This window comes from Euprymna scolopes, chromosome 6, assembly GCF_053919585.1.
Source record: "Euprymna scolopes isolate OS-2025 chromosome 6, ASM5391958v1, whole genome shotgun sequence".
Taxonomy (NCBI): Eukaryota; Metazoa; Mollusca; class Cephalopoda; order Sepiida; family Sepiolidae; genus Euprymna; species Euprymna scolopes.
Window position 1 is genome coordinate 176,121,825 of NC_136487.1, and position 23,830 is coordinate 176,145,654.

Below are 23,830 nucleotides of genomic sequence, written 5' to 3' on the forward strand. Positions count from 1 at the left end.
AAATGTAAAAAATCACACTTTTTCACTGTTGAGGTCCCTAAATGCAAAAAATCACACTTTTTCACTGTTGAGGTCACTAAATGTAAAAAATCACACTTTTTTACTGTTGAGGTCACTAAATGTCAAAAATCACACTTTTTTACTGTCGAGGTCACTAAATGTCAAAAATCACACATTTTCACTGTTGAGGTCACTAAATGTCAAAAAATCACACTTTTTCACTGTTGAGGTCACAAAATGTCAAAAATCACACTTTTTCACTGTTGAGGTCACTAAATGTCAAAAATCACACTTTTTTACTGTTGAGGTCGCTAAATGTCAAAAATCACACTTTTTCACTGTTGAGGTAACAAAATGTCAAAAATCACACTTTTTCACTGTTAAGGTCACGAAATGAAAAAAATCACTTTTTCACTGTTGAGGTCACTAAATGTAAAAAATCACACTTTTTCACTGTTAAGGTCACAAAATGAAAAAAATCAGTTTTTCACTGTTGAGGTCACTAAATTGTCAAAAATCACACTTTTTCACTGTTAAGGTCACTAAATGTCAAAAATCACACTTTTTCACTGTTAAGGTCACTAAATGTAAAAAATCACACTTTTTCACTGTTAAGGTCACTAAATGTCAAAAATCACACCTTTTCACTGTTGAGGTCACTAAATGTCAAAAATCACACTTTTTTACTGTTGAGGTCACTAAATGTCAAAAATCACACTTTGTTACTGTTGAGGTCACTAAATGTCAAAAATCACACTTTTTCACTCTTGAGGTCACTAAATGTCAAAAATCACACTTTTTTACTGTTGAGGTCACTAAATGTCAAAAATCACATCTTTTCACTGTTAAGGTCAGTAAATGCAAAAAATCACTTTTTCACTGTTGAGGTCACTAAATGTAAAAAATCACACTTTTTCACTGTTGAGGTCACTAAATTGTCAAAAATCACACTTTTTCACTGTTAAGGTCACTAAATGTAAAAAATCACACTTTTTCACTGTTGAGGTCACTAAATGTCAAAAATCACACTTTTTCACTGTTGAGGTCACTAAATGTAAAAAATCACACTTTTTTTACTGTTGAGGTCACTAAATGTCAAAAATCACACTTTTTCACTGTTGAGGTCACTAAATGTAAAAAATCACACTTTTTCACTGTTGAGGTCACTAAATGTAAAAAATCACACTTTTTTATTGTTGAGGTCCCTAAATGCAAAAAATCACACTTTTTCACTGTTAAGGTCACTAAATGTAAAAAATCACACTTTTTTACTGTTGAGGTCACTAAATGTCAAAAATCACACTTTTTCACTGTTGAGGTCACTAAAAGTCAAAAATCACACTTTTTCACTGTTGAGGTCAAGCTTTTGAACTGGACGCATCTTAGCTCCGTTTGTCCATCTCCACTACCGTCGTCGTCGTGGATGTCTGCTGACTTTTTAATTCCTTTTCGGCTTTGAGACACATGCAGGTCATTATCCAGACCCCAACAAACCCTTTTTTTGACGCTCAATTACATTTTTATTGTTTTCCCCTCTTTTCCCATTTTCTGCATTACTTCCATTCTCTTGGTATTTAACATCCACATGTAATCACAAAAAACTAGTTTTCCTTTTTATTTTTATTTTAACTCGAATCATCTGACGATATAGACGGATACTTTTTATCCTTTCTATTTAAACAATTTGTAACAAATTAAGTTAATATAATAGGAGAGAGAGAGAGAGAGAGAGAGAGAGAGAGAGAGAGAGAGAGAGAAAGTGAGAGGAAATATAGTGAGTGAATGAGATAGAGGAAGGAGGGAAAGAGAGACGATTCTAAATAAAACCGCTTCTGTGGTATCAGTCTTCAAGAATTCTGGTGAAAGAACTGACCCACTAAATTATCGCCCCATTAGCCTCCTCCCGCTTTTCGCCAAAATATTTGAGTCCTTAGTTAATCAAGCCCTAGTCCAGCACCTAACAGCTGCTAAACTCTTGACTGACAAACAATATGGATTCAGGCAAGCCCGTTCAACAGAAGATATCTTAACTGTAGTTTCTGAACGTATCATTGGACAAAACAGGGGAGGGTAGAGCGATGGCCCTTGATATATCTAAGTCTTTTGACAGGGTATAGCACGATGGTCTTCTAAGGAAAATTAGATCATATGGAATCACTGGAAGAATTCATAATGTAATTAAATCCTTCTTAAGTAATAGAAAAATCAAAGTTGTCCTCGACGGTCGTACATCCAAACAATATGACATAAATGCGGGAGTAACTCAGGGGTCTATCCTTGGACCTCTATTATTCCTGATATTCATAAATGACCTCCCTGATAAAATTGTTTCGGAGATGGGTATATTTGCCGATGACACCACGCTCTATAACAGATACGAGGGGAAAACAAATGAACACATATCCAAGGAAATGGCAGAAACACTAGAGGATGACCTCTAACTCGTATTGGAATGGGGACAAAAATGGTTGGTCACATTCAATGCTGCTAAGACTAAGCTTGTTTCCTTCAATAACTACAAGAAACCTTCTCTATCACCAATAGCAATGACCAAGAACACATTGCCTGAAAGTACATCCTTTAAACTCATCGGCCTAACGTTTACAGGGAATATGAACTGGAATAGATACATTGAGAGCATTGCCAAGGCTGCTGCAAGGAAGGTTGGCTCCCTCTACCGTGCTAGAAAACTACTTACGCCTGACAGTATCCTGTATCTCTATAAGGCAACCATTCGCCCATGTATGGAGTACTGTTGTCACATCTGGGCTGGTGCATCTGCTTCTTGTCTCTCGCTCCTGGACAGGGTTCAAAAGAGAGTCGCCAACCTGATAGGTCCTGAACTGTCATCTAGGCTTCAGCCTCTGTCCCATCGACGAGATGTTGCATCCCTCTGCCTGTTCTACAAATACTTTAATGGTGAATGCTCTGACGAACTGCAAACACTTGTACCTCCCTGACGTAACTACCCCCGACAAACCCGACAAGCTACTAAGTCTCATCCCTTTACAGTAGAGATCCCTAGGTGCAAGAAAGCCTTTTACTCCAATAGTTTCTTCCCCAGAACTGCGGTTCTTTGGAACTCCGTTCCGGGATTCTGCTTTCCCAACTGCAATGATATGCAGAAGTTCAAGTGTAATGTTAACAAACATCTTTCTACTCATCTCCCTCCATAATGACCCCGCTAATTAAGTTCCTAATAGTAGCCCCTTGCTTCAAAGTGGCACTGTGCCTTGTTTGGGGTGAAAATTGAATAAAAAATAAATAAAAATAAATAAATACGGCTATATATATAGTATGATTATGCATCTAAAAATCAAATTTGGTTAAAGGCTACAAAAATTCATATTAGAATCGTTAGTAAGAGTCCATCCCGTACTGGATAAAGTACTTCATAAAATTAATTTGCGTTATACTCTTCTGGAGGTCAAAGGGTAAATCCTCAAAGTGGACCATACTACGAATACATTTGTGCATTATTTAGTATTCCTACCAAATGCTGACGGAACGGGGGCATGCTATATTCGTGAACTGAATAAATGCCTCCGTTCGAAATTCCGTGGAGATTCCCGCGTTCGACAGAGAGATTCCCAAGTTCAACAAGATTCACCTCAAGGAAGTCGAGATGTAAATATTAGAAAGAAGATGAAAACAATAGTCCGAATTATCCAAATTATACGAATTATCAATCCTTATCTAAAAAATTAGAAACATAATTTTATATTGTACTTACCAATTCCACATCCGATAAGTAACCGTCCGATAAACAATGTCTCTCTGTTGAAAGCCGAGCCACAAACAACATTCCCCAACATATAACAACTTGAAGACAGCAACAAACTTTTTTGTCGACCATATTTATCACTGAGAAAGGCTCCAATTAAACTAAAGACACCAGCGCTAACCATCGGTCCAGCCATGATAAGTTGCTTCCATACTTGAGTAAGGCGAAGATAGTCGATGTCTTTGGCAAGCAAAATCGCCCCTGACGAGACACCATGTCATAACCCGTGGTGACCAAAGACAACTGCACAAAAACTGTCAATATATACACCATCAATGGACGTTTGATGTCATCTCCCTTCATTTTTTCAGAATTCATTTTTGTCATCCATAAACGTTTCGGTTTATTTTCTCTTATTTCTACAGAATTCATTTAAAAAAAATATTTCATATACTGAATTGTAAAACTGATTAAACAAAGAAAAAGATTAAAATGATTAAATTCGAAACTTTACAAAGAAATTGATTGCATGACTAATTTCAATTAACTTGGTGTGTGTTAATGTGTACTTCTTTCTGTGTTTCTTTTCCAGTGAAAAATAACACCTATGCAAATAATATTACATAAAATAGTATTGTTTATGCATGCGTGTCCTCTTCCAACAGTTGTCAAGCATTTCCCTACCCCCTCCCGCTAAAAATGTGTACACTCCTTTATACAAAAAAGTCTACGAAACATGACAAAAGATTTTCATATACAATTTCAATACAAATAAGGTTATCAGTAGAAAGCTGTATACATATAAAACTCACTAAAATTATGTGTCTTGTCTGTCCAATTCTTTTCAAACTTCATCTCCGCCGAGACGCTTGAGTGCAGAGCAGCATTAGGCGACTCAAATGATGACATTTTTTATGAAATGTGATTTTAGTAAAAAAAAGTATCGAAAATTTTCCATACTTCTTTGTGACCAAAAGCAGAGGACCGCTTGAAATATAATAAAATAAAACATTAAATAAAAAATAACATAATTTTCATGCTTCAAAAAACCTCATAACATTGAAATCTCTATTCTAGAAGCAAATGTGGACTTTTAACATTATATATATGTGTATATACAATATAAATATATTATATATATATATATATAATTTAAAGGAGATTAGAACAATAGTCTAAAGAGCTGAGTGTATTTCAATGTAACAGTGAAATTACTAGTTTAATTAAAATACAGGAAAGAGAAAGTGCTCGTTGTAGAAGAAAAAAATAAATGTCCCCTACAAGGCTCATGTAAAATTAAAAATGTTATCTATAGCTGCACAGTATCAAACACTCCAAATCTACATGAACCTATTAACAGCCATAACTCAACTACCAGATTAAATAATAACACCAACTTAAACCAATCTACCGATCAATTACAAATAAACCCACCATATAATAATCCAGCACCAGACCTAACGGAAAATAATCACAATAAACAAGAGGTAATATATTTTGGTTCCACATCTGGCCTAATAAAACATAGAATTTCAACGCACAAACATTCTTTTTAAAAATAACTCTCTGTCAAACCAAACTATTCTATCCAGCTATATTTGGCAACTAAAAAATAGCAATATTTCTTTCAACTTAAAATGGCGAATAATTGAGACTTGCAAATCATATAAACCAGGAGATAAATTTTGTGTACTATGTACAAAAGAGACTCTAAAAATTTTAAAATATGAAGATATAAAAAATACAACAGCACTATTAAACTCAAGACAGGAGCTAATATTTACATGCAGTCATAAACGTTGGTTTAAATTTAATAAATATAAACCACCTTAAATCATTAGAAATTACTTATTAGTAAAAATAGATTACAATTTTTTTTTTAAATAAATTAAGTTAGACTAATTATCCCCTTAAACACCCTTTAAATAAATATAAAGAAAATATGACAATTATCTCCCCTTGCAACATTCGAAATATAAACCGTAGCGTCTTTAAATCAAAAATACGCTAACGGAAATAATTTATTGCACGGGCGTCCCCCCCTTTAAAATTCATCATTCAATAAGGTAAAAAGCTATAGCTAACATCTAAATGAGTATTTTAACCATAGTTCCTGACTTCAAAAAGCGAAAAATTAAAAGGTAAATTTCTCTCTCCATATTTTTTTTATATATACCTTTATATCTATGTATATGTGTATATATATGTGTCTACTTTTCATATATATTCATATATATATTTGAAATGTGGTACTTAAATAAAACTTATAATTTAATTTCAAATCTATATTTTAATCTATTTCTTTTCTATCTCTAACCCATATTAATTCTCTTATAAATTTTAAATCCAGACCTTTTATTTCAATTTTTTTCAGATACAGCTGCCTTACTCTTAATGCTAGGTTTATTTATGGTGTCTTTTAAATTTAATAAAAACCCTTCAAAATTTGCTGACGAGGAGACCTTGCTTATTAAAAAACTATATGTAATTATTGAACGTAACTTGATGTATACCACAATAAAAAGCATTGTTTTCCGAAACGATCGTACAGATAATTGATTTTGTTGTTGTTCATTCTTATAAAACGGATTTTTAATTTAATTATAATTTGATTTTTAAATTTTAAATTATCCATCACATTACTTTATATATATATATATATATATATATATATATATATATATATATATATATATATGCCCCACTACTCAATTGAGGCTCGCTGTTTGTTTGTAAGTTGCTCGACGCTGTAAAAAAGGTAGGTGAGTGTCTATATGAAATGGACATTTTATGAAGTTTTTTTTTTACACAGCGATCACCACCTATCAAGGCCCGGAAGCAACTCAGGGATAAAGGTTATTGCAAGTACATTACGTTCGTGTGGAGATTTGATGAAGTGTTTACTTAAGGGGCGGTTCATTAGGAATTTGTTAACGTTGGACTTGAAGACATCCAAGTTGTAGTCCGGTGGGAAGCAGGCAGACGGAACAGAGTTCCACAGGTGTGCAGTTCTAAGAAAGAAGCTTTGTTCATGGAATCCGCGTTTTGATTTAGGCACAGATATAGAGTGGGGGAAATTTTTCACAGTGGATTAAGCTAGACGTGTGCTTTTCGTGAAAGATTGGCGAGGGGGAACCAGAGATTGGAGTTCAGACGAGCACCTGCAATCAAAATAACGATAAAACAAGGATAGGCTTGCAACGTCTCTTCTGTGGGAGAGAGGTTGCAGGGTAGAGAAAAGGGCATCCCCCACTAAGCCACGAAGTCTATTTTGTACTCTGTCAAGGCAGGACAGGCTGTTTTTAGCAGCTCCTGCCCAGATATGGCAACAGTATTCCATCCTTGGACGTACTTGGCTTTTATATAGATAGAGAATTGCATCAGTAGTGAGATATCTTCTGGAGCAGTAGACAGATCCCACCATCTTTCCAGCGACCTTGGCAACAGACTTTATGTACGTGTTCCATTTAAGATCAGGAGTAAAGGTCAAACCCAGAAGCTTGTCAAAACACGGGGCCTCACCCAGACGAGAGCCATCCCTCACAATTGATGCCAGATGGGGATCAGAGCGTTGATGATATAAGGATAGGAGTTTGGTATTAGACGCATTAAAGGTAACTAGCCAGGTCTTCCCCCACTGAACCACACGCTCGAGATCAGAGGAGAGAGAATCAGAGAGAACTTTGTCATTTACAGCCTTTGATGTGTTGCCGTAGATGGTCGTGTCATCAGCATAGATGTCAACGAATGATTTAAGTATGCGTTTAGGGAGGTCATTGATCGAGCACCGATCACATGAGTCGGAGGTTCGAACTGCCGACTATCAACTCGATGGTTATAGATTCAATCCCTGGCCAGGGAAAGGTGCTGGTACTAGTACTGTATTTGGATGATTATATATATATATATATATATATATATATATATATATATATATATATAATATTTTGATTGCAGAAATTTCCCTCGGGACCAAAGTACCCTAGGTTTACGACAGCATATGCCACATACAAACTCTTTATATCTAGTCTATTAGTCACTATCTTATTTAACTTTAGAACGCCTTTTTAGACACATTTAGTCGTTATGATAAAATCCTACATTACATCCTAGGAGCAAAATCATTACAATCGCAACCACCTTTAGAGGAAGTAGTTCCTATTTTTCCCCTCGAAATTACAAGTAATCCTACCGCCTCTTATCACCGGGAGGATTTCTGCACTTTCAACAAATATCGGATTTCATCCTTATTAACTCGATCATGTACCCATAGACATACCATGATCTTTCCATTTCCTAATTAAAAAATAATAAATTATCTTTCCCTCCAATCACAGAGAGCTGATAATTGGTTCATTCCAGAATCTAAATCTTATTACAAAAACAAACTCTCCAGAAATTTTCAAATATGCGTCAATCTCTACAAGAGATTGACGCCATATGTATAAAATAAACCAAATAAAAATATAATAACCAACTGCAACAAATCGAGACATGTTCATAAACCTAAGAATTCTTTAGTTTTTCACATGAAATTTATTGTAGACGTTAATTATTACGCCACCGTGATAAATCTTTTGTGTTTATGTAGATCGTACATGTTATTAAATATTGTTTTTTGCCACATCGTCATATTATAAGTTATGTTTCATCTTTTTTTAAAAGCAAGATAAATATTTTTTAAAGTACGGTTGACTGATATTATTTCTTTAAACGCTAAATAATTGTTATTATGCAGTTGCACAACCGTGCTACATCTTTTGTGTTTACATGTTGTTATTAAATATTGTTTTCCGACGCATCGGCATATGTTGATAAGCCATTATTTAATCTTTTTTAAGCTAAATAAATCTTCTTTTTTATTGAAAATGCGATTGACTAAAATTCTTTCTTTATGCGCTAAATAATAAAAAAAACAGATTAAGCGAATAATGTAGTCAAGAAACGGATTTTGCCGAAACTTTACACAGTGAACTATATCGCTTAACTATAAAATTTTATCATGAACAGAACTTAACAGTTTATATACTTCAAAATCTCCTTGTGTGTGATTTTAAAGCCTTTCAACTGTCTATTCCTGACTATTTGCATATGTGCGCGTGTTTGTGTATGTGTGTGCGTGTGTGTGTGCTTGTAACGAATAACGCTAGAGAGCTATATGTCTTGGTTTCGATTTTAGCTAATCGCACTCAAACCATATATTTAAAAAAAAATTTGTAATCACTACTATATTTTGGATACAATATAATAATCAATAAATAATTGGATCTATAATAATAAATACGAAATCTGCATTTATAAGAATATTATATTTTAGCGCATTTTACGATGGACGACGTTTGAGTATATATATATATATATATATATATATATATATATATATATACATATATACATATATATATATATATATATATATATATATATTTATAAAAGAACAAGTAGTTAAAAACACTTTGAAAAAGAGTTAAAACATATTTAATTTTAAAAGGAAGCACAAAATAAACGGATGGTCCTTAATCCGCGGAGTTTCGAAGAAATACTTCCCTTCTCATTAGAGGGTTGGATTTAGCAAAGTGCGGGATCGGATTTTGCTTGCAAAAGTATTTAATGAAACTACAAGTAAGTCATAGATCTTACTTGGTAACAAATAATAAAGCAGAGAGAATAGGGCGAAGAAAAAGGTGAGTTCACGTGAATGGATAGTCTGCCGAAGGGTAAAATATCCAATAACAGTAAAATACAAAAATCTCAAATCCGAAAAATTTGGTTAAATTTCCATTTCCACAAGTAAAATCCAAGGGAATCTCATAATTGGAAGATGGTAATCCAAAAGGCAGAAATCCGTGGAATAATTCACAAATGGGGGCAAGGAAAAGGGAATGAGTTTAAATGATATTATTAAAAAGAAAATAAGATGTGCGTAGAAAAAAGAATTCAAAACGACTGTCAAGGCTGGGCTGATTTTAGAAAAATGAATGAAAAAAATTGAATGGTTATATATATATATATATATATATATATATATATATATATATATATATATATAATTCCATTAATGTGTACAGTGCCGGCAAAACGGAAATGGGCACTTGTATTTTTTCAAAAACTGCAAATTTAAGCTAAATTTAATGTAACTGTTTAAATAACCTATACCTTATTTGATTCGCCTTTTATTCCTCTATAATTCTATCCGTCCATATTTGAGTTTTTATTGAAATATTCTTGTGTTCACGTCAATTTAAAAAAATAACTTAAAATTGAGGAGGCAAAAAGAAAGTCCGCAGCAACAAATTCGCTTAAAACCAGCTTTAATTAGCGCTCTTATATCAGTTTAGAATATCCATCAAAATACACAAAGTATCTCTAATCGTAATTGTTGTTGTTTCAGGTTATACAACGTAATATTTAGTCCATATGCAACGAATTTCTCTCAGCGATCGTCAGGAGTTCATTAATCTTCAGTTTTCTGGTTTATCCAATCGAGAAATCGGCCACAGATTGAAATGTGATGAGAAAACGGCACGAAAGACTGTGCAAAAGCACCAAAACACCGCCAGTGTTCGTGACGCCCCTAAATCTTGTCGTCCTGGTCTTACTTCTAACAAGGAAGATAATGCTATTAAGATCCGCAGTCTAAGAAACAGATTTGAAACCGCTCCTCAAATCCCACAGCAGTGCAATCTTGTTAAAAAGTGCTCTCTTTCTAATGTCAAGAACAGGTTAAAGAAATTTAATTTGCGAGGATATGTTGCAAGACGCACGCCAATGATTTCTGTAAAGCCGAGCCGCAAACAACATTCCCATAATATACTGAATTGTAAAACTGATTAAACAAAGAAAAAGATTAAAATGATTAAATTCGAAACTTTACAAAGAAATTGATTACATGACTAATTTCAATTAACTTGGTATGTGTTAATGTGTACTTCTTTCTGTGTTTCTTTTCCAGTGAAAAATAACAACTATGCAAATAATATTAGATAAAATAGTATTGTTTATGCATGCGTGTCCTCTTCCTACAGTTGTCAAGTATTTCCCCACCCCTCCCGCTAAAAATGTGTACACTCCTCTATACAAAAAAGTCTACGAAACATGACAAAAGATTTTCATATACAATTTCAATACAAATAAGGTTATCAATAGAAAGCTGTATACATATAAAGCTCACTAAAATTACCGAGACGCTAGGGTACAGAGAACCATTAGCCGAGTCAAATGATGGCATTTTTTATGTGATATATATATATATATACATATATATATATATATATATATATATATATATATATATATATATATATATATATACTAGCTGTACCAGGCCACGTGTTGCTGTGGCCCAGTTTGTTAAAATGGAACACATGTGAAAGTAGAAAAAAGTTTTATTCTTTTTTTCAAGAGAATGTACAAATTATTTCTTTACCAGATGTTAAGAAAATAAACAGAAAAATACTTCCATCATTAATTATGCAAAAGAATAAATAAAATGTTGATGTAGTGTTTCAATATACTTATAAATTACGATAAAACTTGCTGAGTATGCACTGTTTTACGGTTGTTGTAAAAATGGAACGGAAACTTAAATTTCGCTTCGTTTTAATCTTTCTTAATTTTTTAATTAAAGGTAGGTGAGTGTCTATATGAAATGGACATTTTATGAAGTTTTTTTTTTTTTTACACAGTGATCACCACCTATCAAGGCCCGGAAGCAACTCAGGGATAAAGGTTATTGCAAGTACATTACGTTCGTGTGGAGATTTGATGAAGTGTTTACTTAAGGGGGCGGTTCATTAGGAATTTGTTAACGTTGGACTTGAAGACATCCAAGTTGTAGTCCGGTGGGAAGCAGGCAGACGGAACAGAGTTCCACAGGTGTGCAGTTCTAAGAAAGAAGCTTTGTTCATGGAATCCGCGTTTTGATTTAGGCACAGATATAGAGTGGGGGAAATTTTTCACAGTGGATTAAGCTAGACGTGTGCTTTTCGTGAAAGATTGGCGAGGGGGGACCAGAGATTGGAGTTCAGACGAGCACCTGCAATCAAAATAACGATAAAACAAGGATAGGCTTGCAACGTCTCTTCTGTGGGAGAGAGGTTGCAGGGTAGAGAAAAGGGCATCCCCCACTAAGCCACGAAGTCTATTTTGTACTCTGTCAAGGCAGGATAGGCTGTTTTTAGCAGCTCCTGCCCAGATATGGCAACAGTATTCCATCCTTGGACGTACTTGGCTTTTATATAGATAGAGAATTGCATCAGTAGTGAGATATCTTCTGGAGCAGTAGACAGATCCCACCATCTTTCCAGCGACCTTGGCAACAGACTTTATGTACGTGTTCCATTTAAGATCAGGAGTAAAGGTCAAACCCAGAAGCTTGTCAAAACACGGGGCCTCACCCAGACGAGAGCCATCCCTCACAATTGATGCCAGATGGGGATCAGAGCGTTGATGATATAAGGATAGGAGTTTGGTATTAGACGCATTAAAGGTAACTAGCCAGGTCTTCCCCCACTGAACCACACGCTCGAGATCAGAGGAGAGAGAATCAGAGAGAACTTTGTCATTTACAGCCTTTGATGTGTTGCCGTAGATGGTCGTGTCATCAGCATAGATGTCAACGAATGATTTAAGTATGCGTTTAGGGAGGTCATTGATCGAGCACCGATCACATGAGTCGGAGGTTCGAACTGCCGACTATCAACTCGATGGTTATAGATTCAATCCCTGGCCAGGGAAAGGTGCTGGTACTAGTACTGTATTTGGATGATTATATATATATATATATATATATATATATATATATATATATATATATATATATATATATATATATATATAATATTTTGATTGCAGAAATTTCCCTCTGGACCAAAGTACCCTAGGTTTACGACAGCATATGCCACATACAAACTCTTTATATCTAGTCTATTAGTCACTATCTTATTTAACTTTAGAACGCATTTTTAGACACATTTAGTCGTTATGATAAAATCCTACATTACATCCTAGGAGCAAAATCATTACAATCGCAACCACCTTTAGAGGAAGTAGTTCCTATTTTCCCCTCGAAATTACAAGTCATCCTACCGCCTCCACTTATCACCGGGAGGATTTCTGCACTTTCAACAAATATCGGATTTCATCCTTATTAACTCGATCATGTACCCATAGACATACCATGATCTTTCCATTTCCTAATTAAAAAATAATAAATTATCTTTCCCCACAATCACAGAGAGCTGATAATTGGTTCATTCCAGAATCTAAATCTTATTACAAAAACAAACTCTCCAGAAATTTTCAAATATGCGTCAATCTCTACAAGAGATTGACGCCATATGTATAAAATAAACCAAATAAAAATATAATAACCAACTGCAACAAATCGAGACATGTTCATAAACCTAAGAATTCTTTAGTTTTTCACATGAAATTTATTGTAGACGTTAATTATTACGCCACCGTGCTAAATCTTTTGTGTTTATGTAGATCGTACATGTTATTAAATATTGTTTTTTGCCACATCGTCATATTATAAGTTATGTTTCATCTTTTTTTAAAAGCAAGATAAATATTTTTTAAAGTACGATTGACTGATATTATTTCTTTAAACGCTAAATAATTGTTATTATGCAGTTGCACAACCGTGCTACATCTTTTGTGTTTACATGTTGTTATTAAATATTGTTTTCCGACGCATCGGCATATGCTGATAAGCCATTATTTAATCTTTTTTAAGCTAAATAAATCTTCTTTTTTATTGAAAATGCGATTGACTAAAATTCTTTCTTTATGCGCTAAATAATAAAAAAAACAGATTAAGCGAATAATGTAGTCAAGAAACGGATTTTGCCGAAACTTTACACAGTGAACTATATCGCTTAACTATAAAATTTTATCATGAACAGAACTTAACAGTTTATATACTTCAAAATCTCCTTGTGTGTGATTTTAAAGCCTTTCAACTGTCTATTCCTGACTATTTGCATATGTGCGCGTGTTTGTGTATGTGTGTGCGTGTGTGTGTGCTTGTAACGAATAACGCTAGAGAGCTATATGTCTTGGTTCGATTTTAGCTAATCGCACTCAAACCATATATTTAAAAAAAAATTTTGTAATCACTACTATATTTTGGATACAATATAATAATTAATAAATAATTGGATCTATAATAATAAATACGAAATCTGCATTAATAAGAATATTATATTTTAGCGCATTTTACGATGGACGACGTTTGAGTATATATATATATATATATATATATATATATATATATATATATATTTATAAAAGAACAAGTAGTTAAAAACACTTTGAAAAAGAGTTAAAAACATATTTAATTTTAAAAGGAAGCACAAAATAAACGGATGGTCCTTAATCCGCGGAGTTTCGAAGAAATACTTCCCTTCTCATTAGAGGGTTGGATTTAGCAAAGTGCGGGATCGGATTTTGCTTGCAAAAGTATTTAATGAAACTACAAGTAAGTCATAGATCTTACTTGGTAACAAATAATAAAGCAGAGAGAATAGGGCGAAGAAAAAGGTGAGTTCACGTGAATGGATAGTCTGCCGAAGGGTAAAATATCCAATAACAGTAAAATACAAAAATCTCAAATCCGAAAAATTTGGTTAAATTTCCATTTCCACAAGTAAAATCCAAGGGAATCTCATAATTGGAAGATGGTAATCCAAAAGGCAGAAATCCGTGGAATAATTCACAAATGGGGGCAAGGAAAAGGGAATGAGTTTAAATGATATTATTAAAAAGAAAATAAGATGTGCGTAGAAAAAAGAATTCAAAACGACTGTCAAGGCTGGGCTGATTTTAGAAAAATCAATGAAAAAAATTGAATGGTTATATATATATATATATATATATATATATATATATATATATATATATATATATATATATATATAATTCCATTAATATGTACAGTGCCGGCAAAACGAAAATTGGCACTTGTATTTTTTCAAAAACTGCAAATTTAAGCTAAATTTAATGTAACTGTTTAAATAACCTATACCTTATTTGATTCGCCTTTTATTCCTCTATAATTCTATCCGTCCATATTTGAGTTTTTATTGAAATATTCTTGTGTTCACGTCAATTTAAAAAAATAACTTAAAATTGAGGAGGCAAAAAGAAAGTCCGCAGCAACAAATTCGCTTAAAACCAGCTTTAATTAGCGCTCTTATATCAGTTTAGAATATCTATCAAAATACACAAAGTATCTCTAATCGTAATTGTTGTTGTTTCAGGTTATACAACGTAATATTTAGTCCATATGCAACGAATTTCTCTCAGCGATCGTCAGGAGTTCATTAATCTTCAGTTTTCTGGTTTATCCAATCGAGAAATCGGCCACAGATTGAAATGTGATGAGAAAACGGCACGAAAGACTGTGCAAAAGCACCAAAACACCGCCAGTGTTCGTGACGCCCCTAAATCTTGTCGTCCTGGTCTTACTTCTAACAAGGAAGATAATGCTATTAAGATCCGCAGCCTAAGAAACAGATTTGAAACCGCTCCTCAAATCCCACAGCAGTGCAATCTTGTTAAAAAGTGCTCTCTTTCTAATGTCAAGAACAGGTTAAAGAAATTTAATTTGCGAGGATATGTTGCAAGACGCACGCCAATGATTTCTGTAAAGCCGAGCCGCAAACAACATTCCCATAATATACTGAATTGTAAAACTGATTAAACAAAGAAAAAGATTAAAATGATTAAATTCGAAACTTTACAAAGAAATTGATTACATGACTAATTTCAATTAACTTGGTATGTGTTAATGTGTACTTCTTTCTGTGTTTCTTTTCCAGTGAAAAATAACAACTATGCAAATAATATTAGATAAAATAGTATTGTTTATGCATGCGTGTCCTCTTCCTACAGTTGTCAAGTATTTCCCCACCCCCTCCCGCTAAAAATGTGTACACTCCTCTATACAAAAAAGTCTACGAAACATGACAAAAGATTTTCATATACAATTTCAATACAAATAAGGTTATCAATAGAAAGCTGTATACATATAAAGCTCACTAAAATTACCGAGACGCTAGGGTACAGAGCACCATTAGCCGAGTCAAATGATAGCATTTTTATTATATATGGTGATATATATATATATATATATATATATATATATATATATATATATATATATACTAGCTGTACCCGTGACAGTAGAGAAAAGTTTGATTCTTTTTTTCAAGAGAATGTACAATTTTTTTTTAACAGATGTTAAGAAAATAAACAGAAAAATACTTCCATCATTAATTATGCAAAAAAATAAATAAAATGTTGATTTAGTTTTTCAATATGCTTATAAATTACGATAAAACTTGCTGAGTAGGCACTGTTTTACGGTTGTTGTAAAAATGGAACGAAAACTTAAATTTCGCTTCGTTTTAATCTTTCTTAATTTTTTAATTGTGCCCCCCTCACGCGAATATAATCAAAACAATAACATTCAACAATTGTACTTTATGTATATAAAACACAAGATATTTATTAAAAAAAAAAGTTGATAACGAAAGGGAAATAATTCCATTTTTAAACGAAAAAGCCAGTTTGGTATATCTTTTTGTTATTTTTTACATAAGTTCAGCTTACCATTCACATTGGAAATGTCGCCATTTATAGGTTGTCGGGTACGTTTATAATGAATAAACACTCCAATCTAGTAAATGTATCAGAATTTTTGTAGGAATTTTTTACACCCCTATCACGAAACTGCGAATAAAATATAAAAATCTCCTAATTTCTCTTTTAAAAGTGGGTTGTATATTTTCTTTATGGATTATACTTCCAAAATAAACTATTAAAGTTGTTTTAAAAGTAATAGAAATATTTTTTTTATTTTTTAAAAAACAGTAATGAATTTTACGAACTCAATATTTTTCAATTTTTAAACTTTAAAAATCTATCAAAATTTTTTTATTGATTCAATGTTAAGGGCCAATGTGAAATTTTATGCTTTTTCCAATAAACCGAATTTAATAATTTAGACACACCTTTTTTTTAATTCACGCGTCCCCCCATTTTGAAGTGTCTAGTAAAAAGTAAATAATTAATTTACACACCAAAGTTTTATATATCACAAATTGAAGAGAAAAGGTCAATAAGTAATATATTCAAATTTAAAACAAAAAAGTAGTGTTTTTTTAGAAATTTATCTGTAAAGTTCGAAGTTTAAAACCTTTTTTTTAAACCACGTTGTTTGTTTTCTCTTTTGTTTTTTTTTATGAAACCTTGGTCCTTGCATCCTTTTATTGAAAAAAAAATTAGGGCTTGAATTACATTTTTCGAGTAGTTATAAGCTTGGAAACACAGGGGGTAGAATAATTCACGCCTCCCATTTTGAAATGTCTATTAAAAAGTAAATAATTTATTCACCAAATTGTTATATATCACAAATTGAAGAGAAAATGTCAATAAATAATATATTCAAATTTAAAACAAAAAAGTTGTGTTTTTTTTTTTAGAAATTTACCTGTAAAATCCGAAGTTAAAACCTTTTTTTTTTAAATTTTTTTTTAATGAAACCTTGGTCCTTGCTCCTTTAATTGGAACAAAAAAATTAGGGCTTGAGTTACATTTTTCGAGTAGTTATAAGCTTGGAAAGACGGGGTGGAATTATTCACTATTTTTCACGAAATTTCTGACACACCTACCAATCTACCCATGTTAAGAACGGCTTTCGTAATAGATACCCCTAACCTTGCCAGAATACCCGAAAAGCTATAAAGTTGACGTGTCGAATGTGAACAATGAGTTGGACGTAATGTAAAAATGTACCCAATTTAAAAGGGAACGAAATTCAAATTTCTGTTCCATTTTTACAACCGTAAAGCAGAGCATTCTATGCAAATTTTACCTAACTTACTGTATTAATGCTATTTTTTTAAGCAAGAACAAAAAGGTAAATATCCAGATAAACTACTACAGAACACCGACCATTCTAATTTGTTTTTTTCATAGGTAATTGAGGTCGCTGAAAACGGATCTGATAGTCAAACTTGGGGCAAATTTATCGTTTGCATGGTATTTACCCCTGAACCCACGAACTTCTTTCCACTATTTTGCAGCTTCCGTTTATGCTACGCGCATGCACGCTGTAGCATAAACGACGGCTTCACCAAGCAAACTACGTTGGGGGGAGGGGATTTTTTTTTCCAGAGCATAGAATGTTCTAATTTTCAAAAATACATTATAGCGCTTTTTGGGTGGAAAATTTAAAATTAACTGAAAAAGAAATAACATAAGAAAAGGAAAGCACACCAAGTTGGAGTAGGGGGGGTAATTTATCTGTTTTTTTTTTACCTGGAACATAGAATTTTCAAATTTTCCGTAAGTAACGCACCGACATTTACCAATTAGAACACCATTTAATATTTTCCGAAGATTTTACTTTGTACATTGGGGGCGCGAGCGGGGGAAGGGGCGGATGTGATGTTGGGGCACGCGCGCCCCCCATCATCACATCCCCCCAAACAAATTAGAGTGGTCGGTGTCTGTAGTAGCGTATCTGGATATTTACCCCCCCCCAAAAAAAAAAATATTTAGGTTTGGCTATAAATTCCTAAACTCATTTCACCCTAAATAATTTAGGTGACTGAAATAGGAATCTAATTGAATCTTTAATTTCCTGAATAGTATGCGAGAATTAATTTTTCTTCGAGTTATATCGAATTCATTAATACGGACTTTAGGGGCTTTTTTCGTAATGTTACTGTAAAAATTATTTTTATTGTTACAAATTACGATGCTTTAAAAAAAGCAAAAATAAATTCTTGCGTTTTTTATTTACTACTGAAAAACATAATTTTAGTAAAGGTATTTTTTGTTTAAACAAAATAAAACATTTTCACTACGAGTTAAGTAAAAATAATTAGTTCATTATATTCTGCGATCATTATTTGAAAAATACTGCAGTTTTCATTAAAATTCGTTAATTTCCTGATTTTTGGTGCATTTTTAAGTAAAGGGAGGAGTCAAAATGTGTATACACATTTTGACTCTTCGGCATTCATTTTGTGTGTACCTACCAAGCGACCACGTGTGGTTAATTTAAATTAAATTTCAATCAAATGGCTACATTATCAATAATCATGTAATTAAACCCATTGAAAATTTACCGATATTGTAAACACATTCTGTTTACATTAAGCCTGTAGTGTTTTTTTAGTGATGCAATGTTGTCAACTGAGATTTAAAAAAAAAAACCGCGAGATCAGGAGAATCCTACAATAAAAAAATTATTAATATAGTATATTCAATATATAAAATGTTCCGTGTTTTCTCACTATATGTTTCTGGAATTATATTGAAGCGGTTAGCTCCCCAGAAGGCTTACATATTTTATCAGCTAGTTTTGCTTGTTTTTTTTTCAGAGAGGGTATTTTTTTTTTGCAGGAAACAAATCATAAACTCAAACTTTTTATAATAAAAGTTAAATTGAAATATAATGCACATTAAACATCACAATACTTATTTTACTTATCGAGTTAACAGAAAATGAAATCTTTCGTCAATTCGTGGCTGTAAAAAGAATCGAACCGGAAGTTCAGTTTTACCAACAGAACAGATTCGCAGTAACGGTTAAAAATATATTTATTTTATTTAATATTTTAATAATTCGCGAGGTAAATTTATTTTAATAAAATAAAAACATACCTCGACTCTTAAGATGGGTTGTCTGAAAATTTCAAATAAATTGGTAACGTAGAAATATGGTTTTATTCGTTTGTAACGAACCAAATTTACATTTTTATATATATAGATATACTAGCTGTACCCTGCCACGCGTTGCAGTGGCTCAATTTGGTGTAATGGAAAAATTTAATAAAAACAGAAAATGCATGTTTCATATATTAGTACAGCAATCCACTGCAAAAAATGAAAAAGAAGGCCAAAATGAAAAAAATGGTACTCTTGCAGAATTTGATCTGGATCCTCGGGAGTTTCTGGCAATCATTCATGGTTTGGACTTGAGCAACAATCAGTGGATGAAGCCGAACGTAGCAAAAATGTTGAAACGCTAAATGTTTTTTATTTTGTTGTTGCTTTACAAAAATGTGAGTTAATAATTAATATTTGGTTGATGGTGGGGGGAGGGGGGTTACTATACACAGATTCGAAAAAGTTTTCCAAAAACAAATAAACAGAAAGCAAAGGTAAGGTAATTTACGTTTCTACCTAATTGGATAATTGTTTAGTGTCTTTATGTAATGTAAAATGTTTAATTGGCTCAAAAACAGAAATGGTCGCGGACTCTGTTGAATACGTTAAGTTTGGGAAAGTAAGTTGAAAACTAAAAACTATACAAAACAGTGTCTGAAACTCACCGAATATATGTTACCATGACATAGGCTGGCATAATTGGTGGGGTTCTGACAGTATTTTGTATAGTTTTTTAGTTTTAACTCACTTTCTCTAACTTAAAGTAATCAACAGTGTCCACCACCATTTGTAGCTTTCAATCTCCCCGATAAACACTGTTTTTCGAGCCGACTAAACGTTACATTAAATGAGAAGGGTTTGTATTCCTAAACGCAGATACAAAGAAGTTGTCAAAAAATAAATATATAACAAATAAATGTTATCAAAGGCAAGAAAAGTAAGTGTTCTACCTAACTAGATAAGATTTTAGTGTTTTTATGTAATGTATAATCGGTTCAAAAACATTCAATGTTTATCGGTATATCTGAAAAATACAAATGGCGGCAGACTGTATAGAACACGTTAAGTTTGGGGAAATTTTGGGAAAATGAGTTTAAACTAAAAAACTATACAAAATACTGTTAGGAACTCACTCAATATATGTTACCATGACGTAGGCTGGCATATAATCGGTGGTTTTAAACTTTTGCTCGATACAGGTGACGACTTTTAAAAGTCTCTTTTAGTGATTACCTGGTTTGAGGATATTTGTACAACTAAACGGCAAATCTGCTCCAAAAAATCCGGTATTATTTTACTTTAAGGCCCGTTTCACGTTCATATATAACGAAATATTTTATTGTAGATTTCGGTGTGCTAAAAACGAATCTGCAAACCGTTTCCGTAGCAAAAAGAAAGTTTTCATGATATTCATGAAATTACTTTTTCGAAAAGTGGGTGATCACTTTTCAATCTAAATTTAACTTAGAATGAGCACCCACTTTCTGGCCACCCGAGAGAGGGGCATTTTTCTGTGTTTCTTGGCTAAAAAGTTTTTTTGTTTGATTTCTTTTGCATGGTAATAACTCCTGAACTCTGGGACTATTTTCCATTTCACAGCCGTAGCCTTCGTTTACGCTATGCGTGAGCATAAACGAAAGCTGTTTAGCCAATAAACATGGCTAGAAAGTGGGTGCTCATTTTAAGTTAAATTCAGATGGAAAAGTGATCCCCACTTTTTCGAAAAAGTAATTTCTTCATATCATAAAAACTATGTTTTTGCGACGGAAACGGTTTGCAGATTCGTTTTTAGCACACCAAAATCTACAAAAAATTTTTTTGTTATTTACGAACGTGAGACGCACGCCCCTTAATGGAAAATTATATAAAAAATCCGGGGGAAAATAGTTTTCAATAAAAACAGCAAATGAATACGATAGAAAAAAATGGATGCTATTTTTTTTCTGTGTGTTTCTTGGCTAAAAAGTTTTTGTTTGATTTCTTTTGCATGGTATTAACCCCTGAACTATGGGACTATTTTCCATTTCACAGACGTAGCCTTTGTTTATACTATGCATAAGCATAAATGAAAACTGTTAAATATGCATTCGCGTACCAAACTGCCTTGTCAAAAAACCTTTAAGCCAATAAACACGAAAATAAATGCCCCTTCCTCAGGTGGCCAGAAAGTGGGTGCTCATTTTAAGTTAAATGTACATGGAAAAGTGATCACCCTCTTTCGAAAAAAAATTTCTTCATATCATGAAAACTATTTTGGTACTCCTTGGGCGTTGATTTCCATGGCGACCCGCAGAATTATTTAATGGTCGTTCCCTTAGTACCCCCCCCTAGTCAAGGCTAACGCATGCGCACATAACATTTTTTATTTATTTACTTACGTGGTGGAGTTTCTATACTGATAGGTTTTTTGAAATTTTTTCACTGGATTATTATTGATTGAACACTTACCAGATTATGAAAAAACATTGAAAAAAAAATCATTTCAACATTTGGAAGGGGTACTCACTTTTTAGTTACCACGTTCTGGTAAATCGGTCACCCATTTTTTTTTTTCTAAATACGGAAGTGTCTTCGGGAGATATAAAATGGTCGCATGTTGACGAAGCAATGTATCGGGAGGCGTACGGGATGAAAAATTATTGGTAAATTTTTAGATTAGGTCCACCTCCTCAATTTTCTTTTAAATGACGACTTGAAATGGTTTTCGACTATGCTGAATACGAAAATCGCATTGAAATTTTGCAGAAATTAGTAGTTATCAAGATATAAAAAGTTGTATTATGCATTGTAATCTTTGGCGGCCATCTTTTTTACGTGTGTGTATTTGTTTAAGGCGCGTGTGCATGTAAAAAGGTGGCCGCCGAAGAATACAATGCATAATACAACTATTTATTTCCGCAAAATTTCAATGCGATTTGCGTGTTCAGCATACGCGGAAACCTATAAATGTCGTCATTGAAAGGAAAACTGTGGCGGTGGACCTAATCTAAAATAATACCAAATTATTAAACATTTCTCCAGCATGTTAGTGAAATTTATAATACTTTAAAAAAAATTAAAAAAAAAAGTTTTGAAAAAAACAAACAAAACTCACCTTTCATAAAAACAATTAAAAAAACAACCCACAAACTGACTAAATAAGTAAAAAAAAAAAATAAATAAAAAAACTCGAAACTTTATTTTCATAAAAACAATAAAAAAAGTCATGTTCAATCTATTTTTTTTTCTTTGAGAAACAAATATATTTCTGACTTACAAATGCGGTAGCGACTCATTATTTTTACTGTCTATGGTTTTGATATACCGCGTTTTTATTGCTTACAAAATGGGTGACTGATCTATCAGAACGTTGTAACTAAAAAGTGAGCACCACTTTCAAATGTCGAAATAATGATTTCTTTTTTACATTTTTTTTTAATAATCTGTTTAATTAGTGTCCAATCAATAATAATCTAGTGAAAAAATTCCAAAAACCTATAAGTATAGAAATTAAGCATGGGAGTGATGGTTGTACAACATCGCCTTTCGCACTTTTACAAACATTATTTACGTTAACTCTTTTCATAAATAATTAAAAAAAAAGTAACTAAACCATTTATTGATAATTTGTCACGTGTACAAACATTTATTTAGTTACGTTGGGCTTAACACCTTTCATGAATAAGAAAAGTTTTACTCTTTAAGAATAATAAAAGGAAAAAGTTATTGAACATTTATAAAATGACTTACTTCTTTTCAGGAAGGCCAGAGGTATAGTTGGCCGAAAAGTCGTGAAACAACAACTAATAAAGGTGAGAATAATAGTCCGCAATAAATAAAAATGGCGCTAATGCAGAGAGCGATCCGCGCTATTTTTTAAATCATATTTCCACGTTTAATTAACGTTTTACGATGTTTTTTTTTATTCAATTGTAAGGTTAAAGTACAGAATAGGTATAAAACATCCTTCCCTCCCCATGTTAAGAATGACTTTTTAAATAATAACATTATTTCAGCACGGATCACTCTCTGCATGAGTATCATAAAAATTAATACAAATAATACTTATCTCAAAAACTGAAAGGCTAATTTCTACCGGAAATAAAATGGCGATAATTTCGCAGTTACGAGAAATATTTTTTTATTTAATTTAATATTTTTATAATTTGCAATGTTAAATTATTTTAATGACATAAACACATTCCTTGACGTTAAAAATAGAATTTCTGAAAATTTCAATTAAATTGGTAACGTAGAAATATGGTTTTATTCGCTTTTAACGAACCAAATTTACATTTATATATATATATGTATATATATATACATACATACATACATATATATATATATATATATATATATATATATATATATATATTTATTTATAGTATCCCGAATTTTATTGGGTTTATATAATTGAAAATTCGATAACCGTTCATA

At 32.5% G+C, this 23,830-nt stretch overlaps 1 protein-coding gene across 1 annotated transcript in view; it reads right to left on the reverse strand.

The window, feature by feature from the left end:
• The window catches only part of LOC145278291 (proton myo-inositol cotransporter-like), a 129,999-nt gene extending 126,079 nt beyond the window's left edge, over positions 1 to 3,920 (reverse strand). The window contains exon 1 of the mRNA XM_080130584.1: positions 3,734 to 3,920. Coding sequence (XP_079986710.1) covers positions 3,734 to 3,920 — 187 coding nt within the window. The remainder of the gene's footprint in view (positions 1 to 3,733) is intronic.
• Positions 3,921 to 23,830: the final 19,910 nt, after the last annotated feature.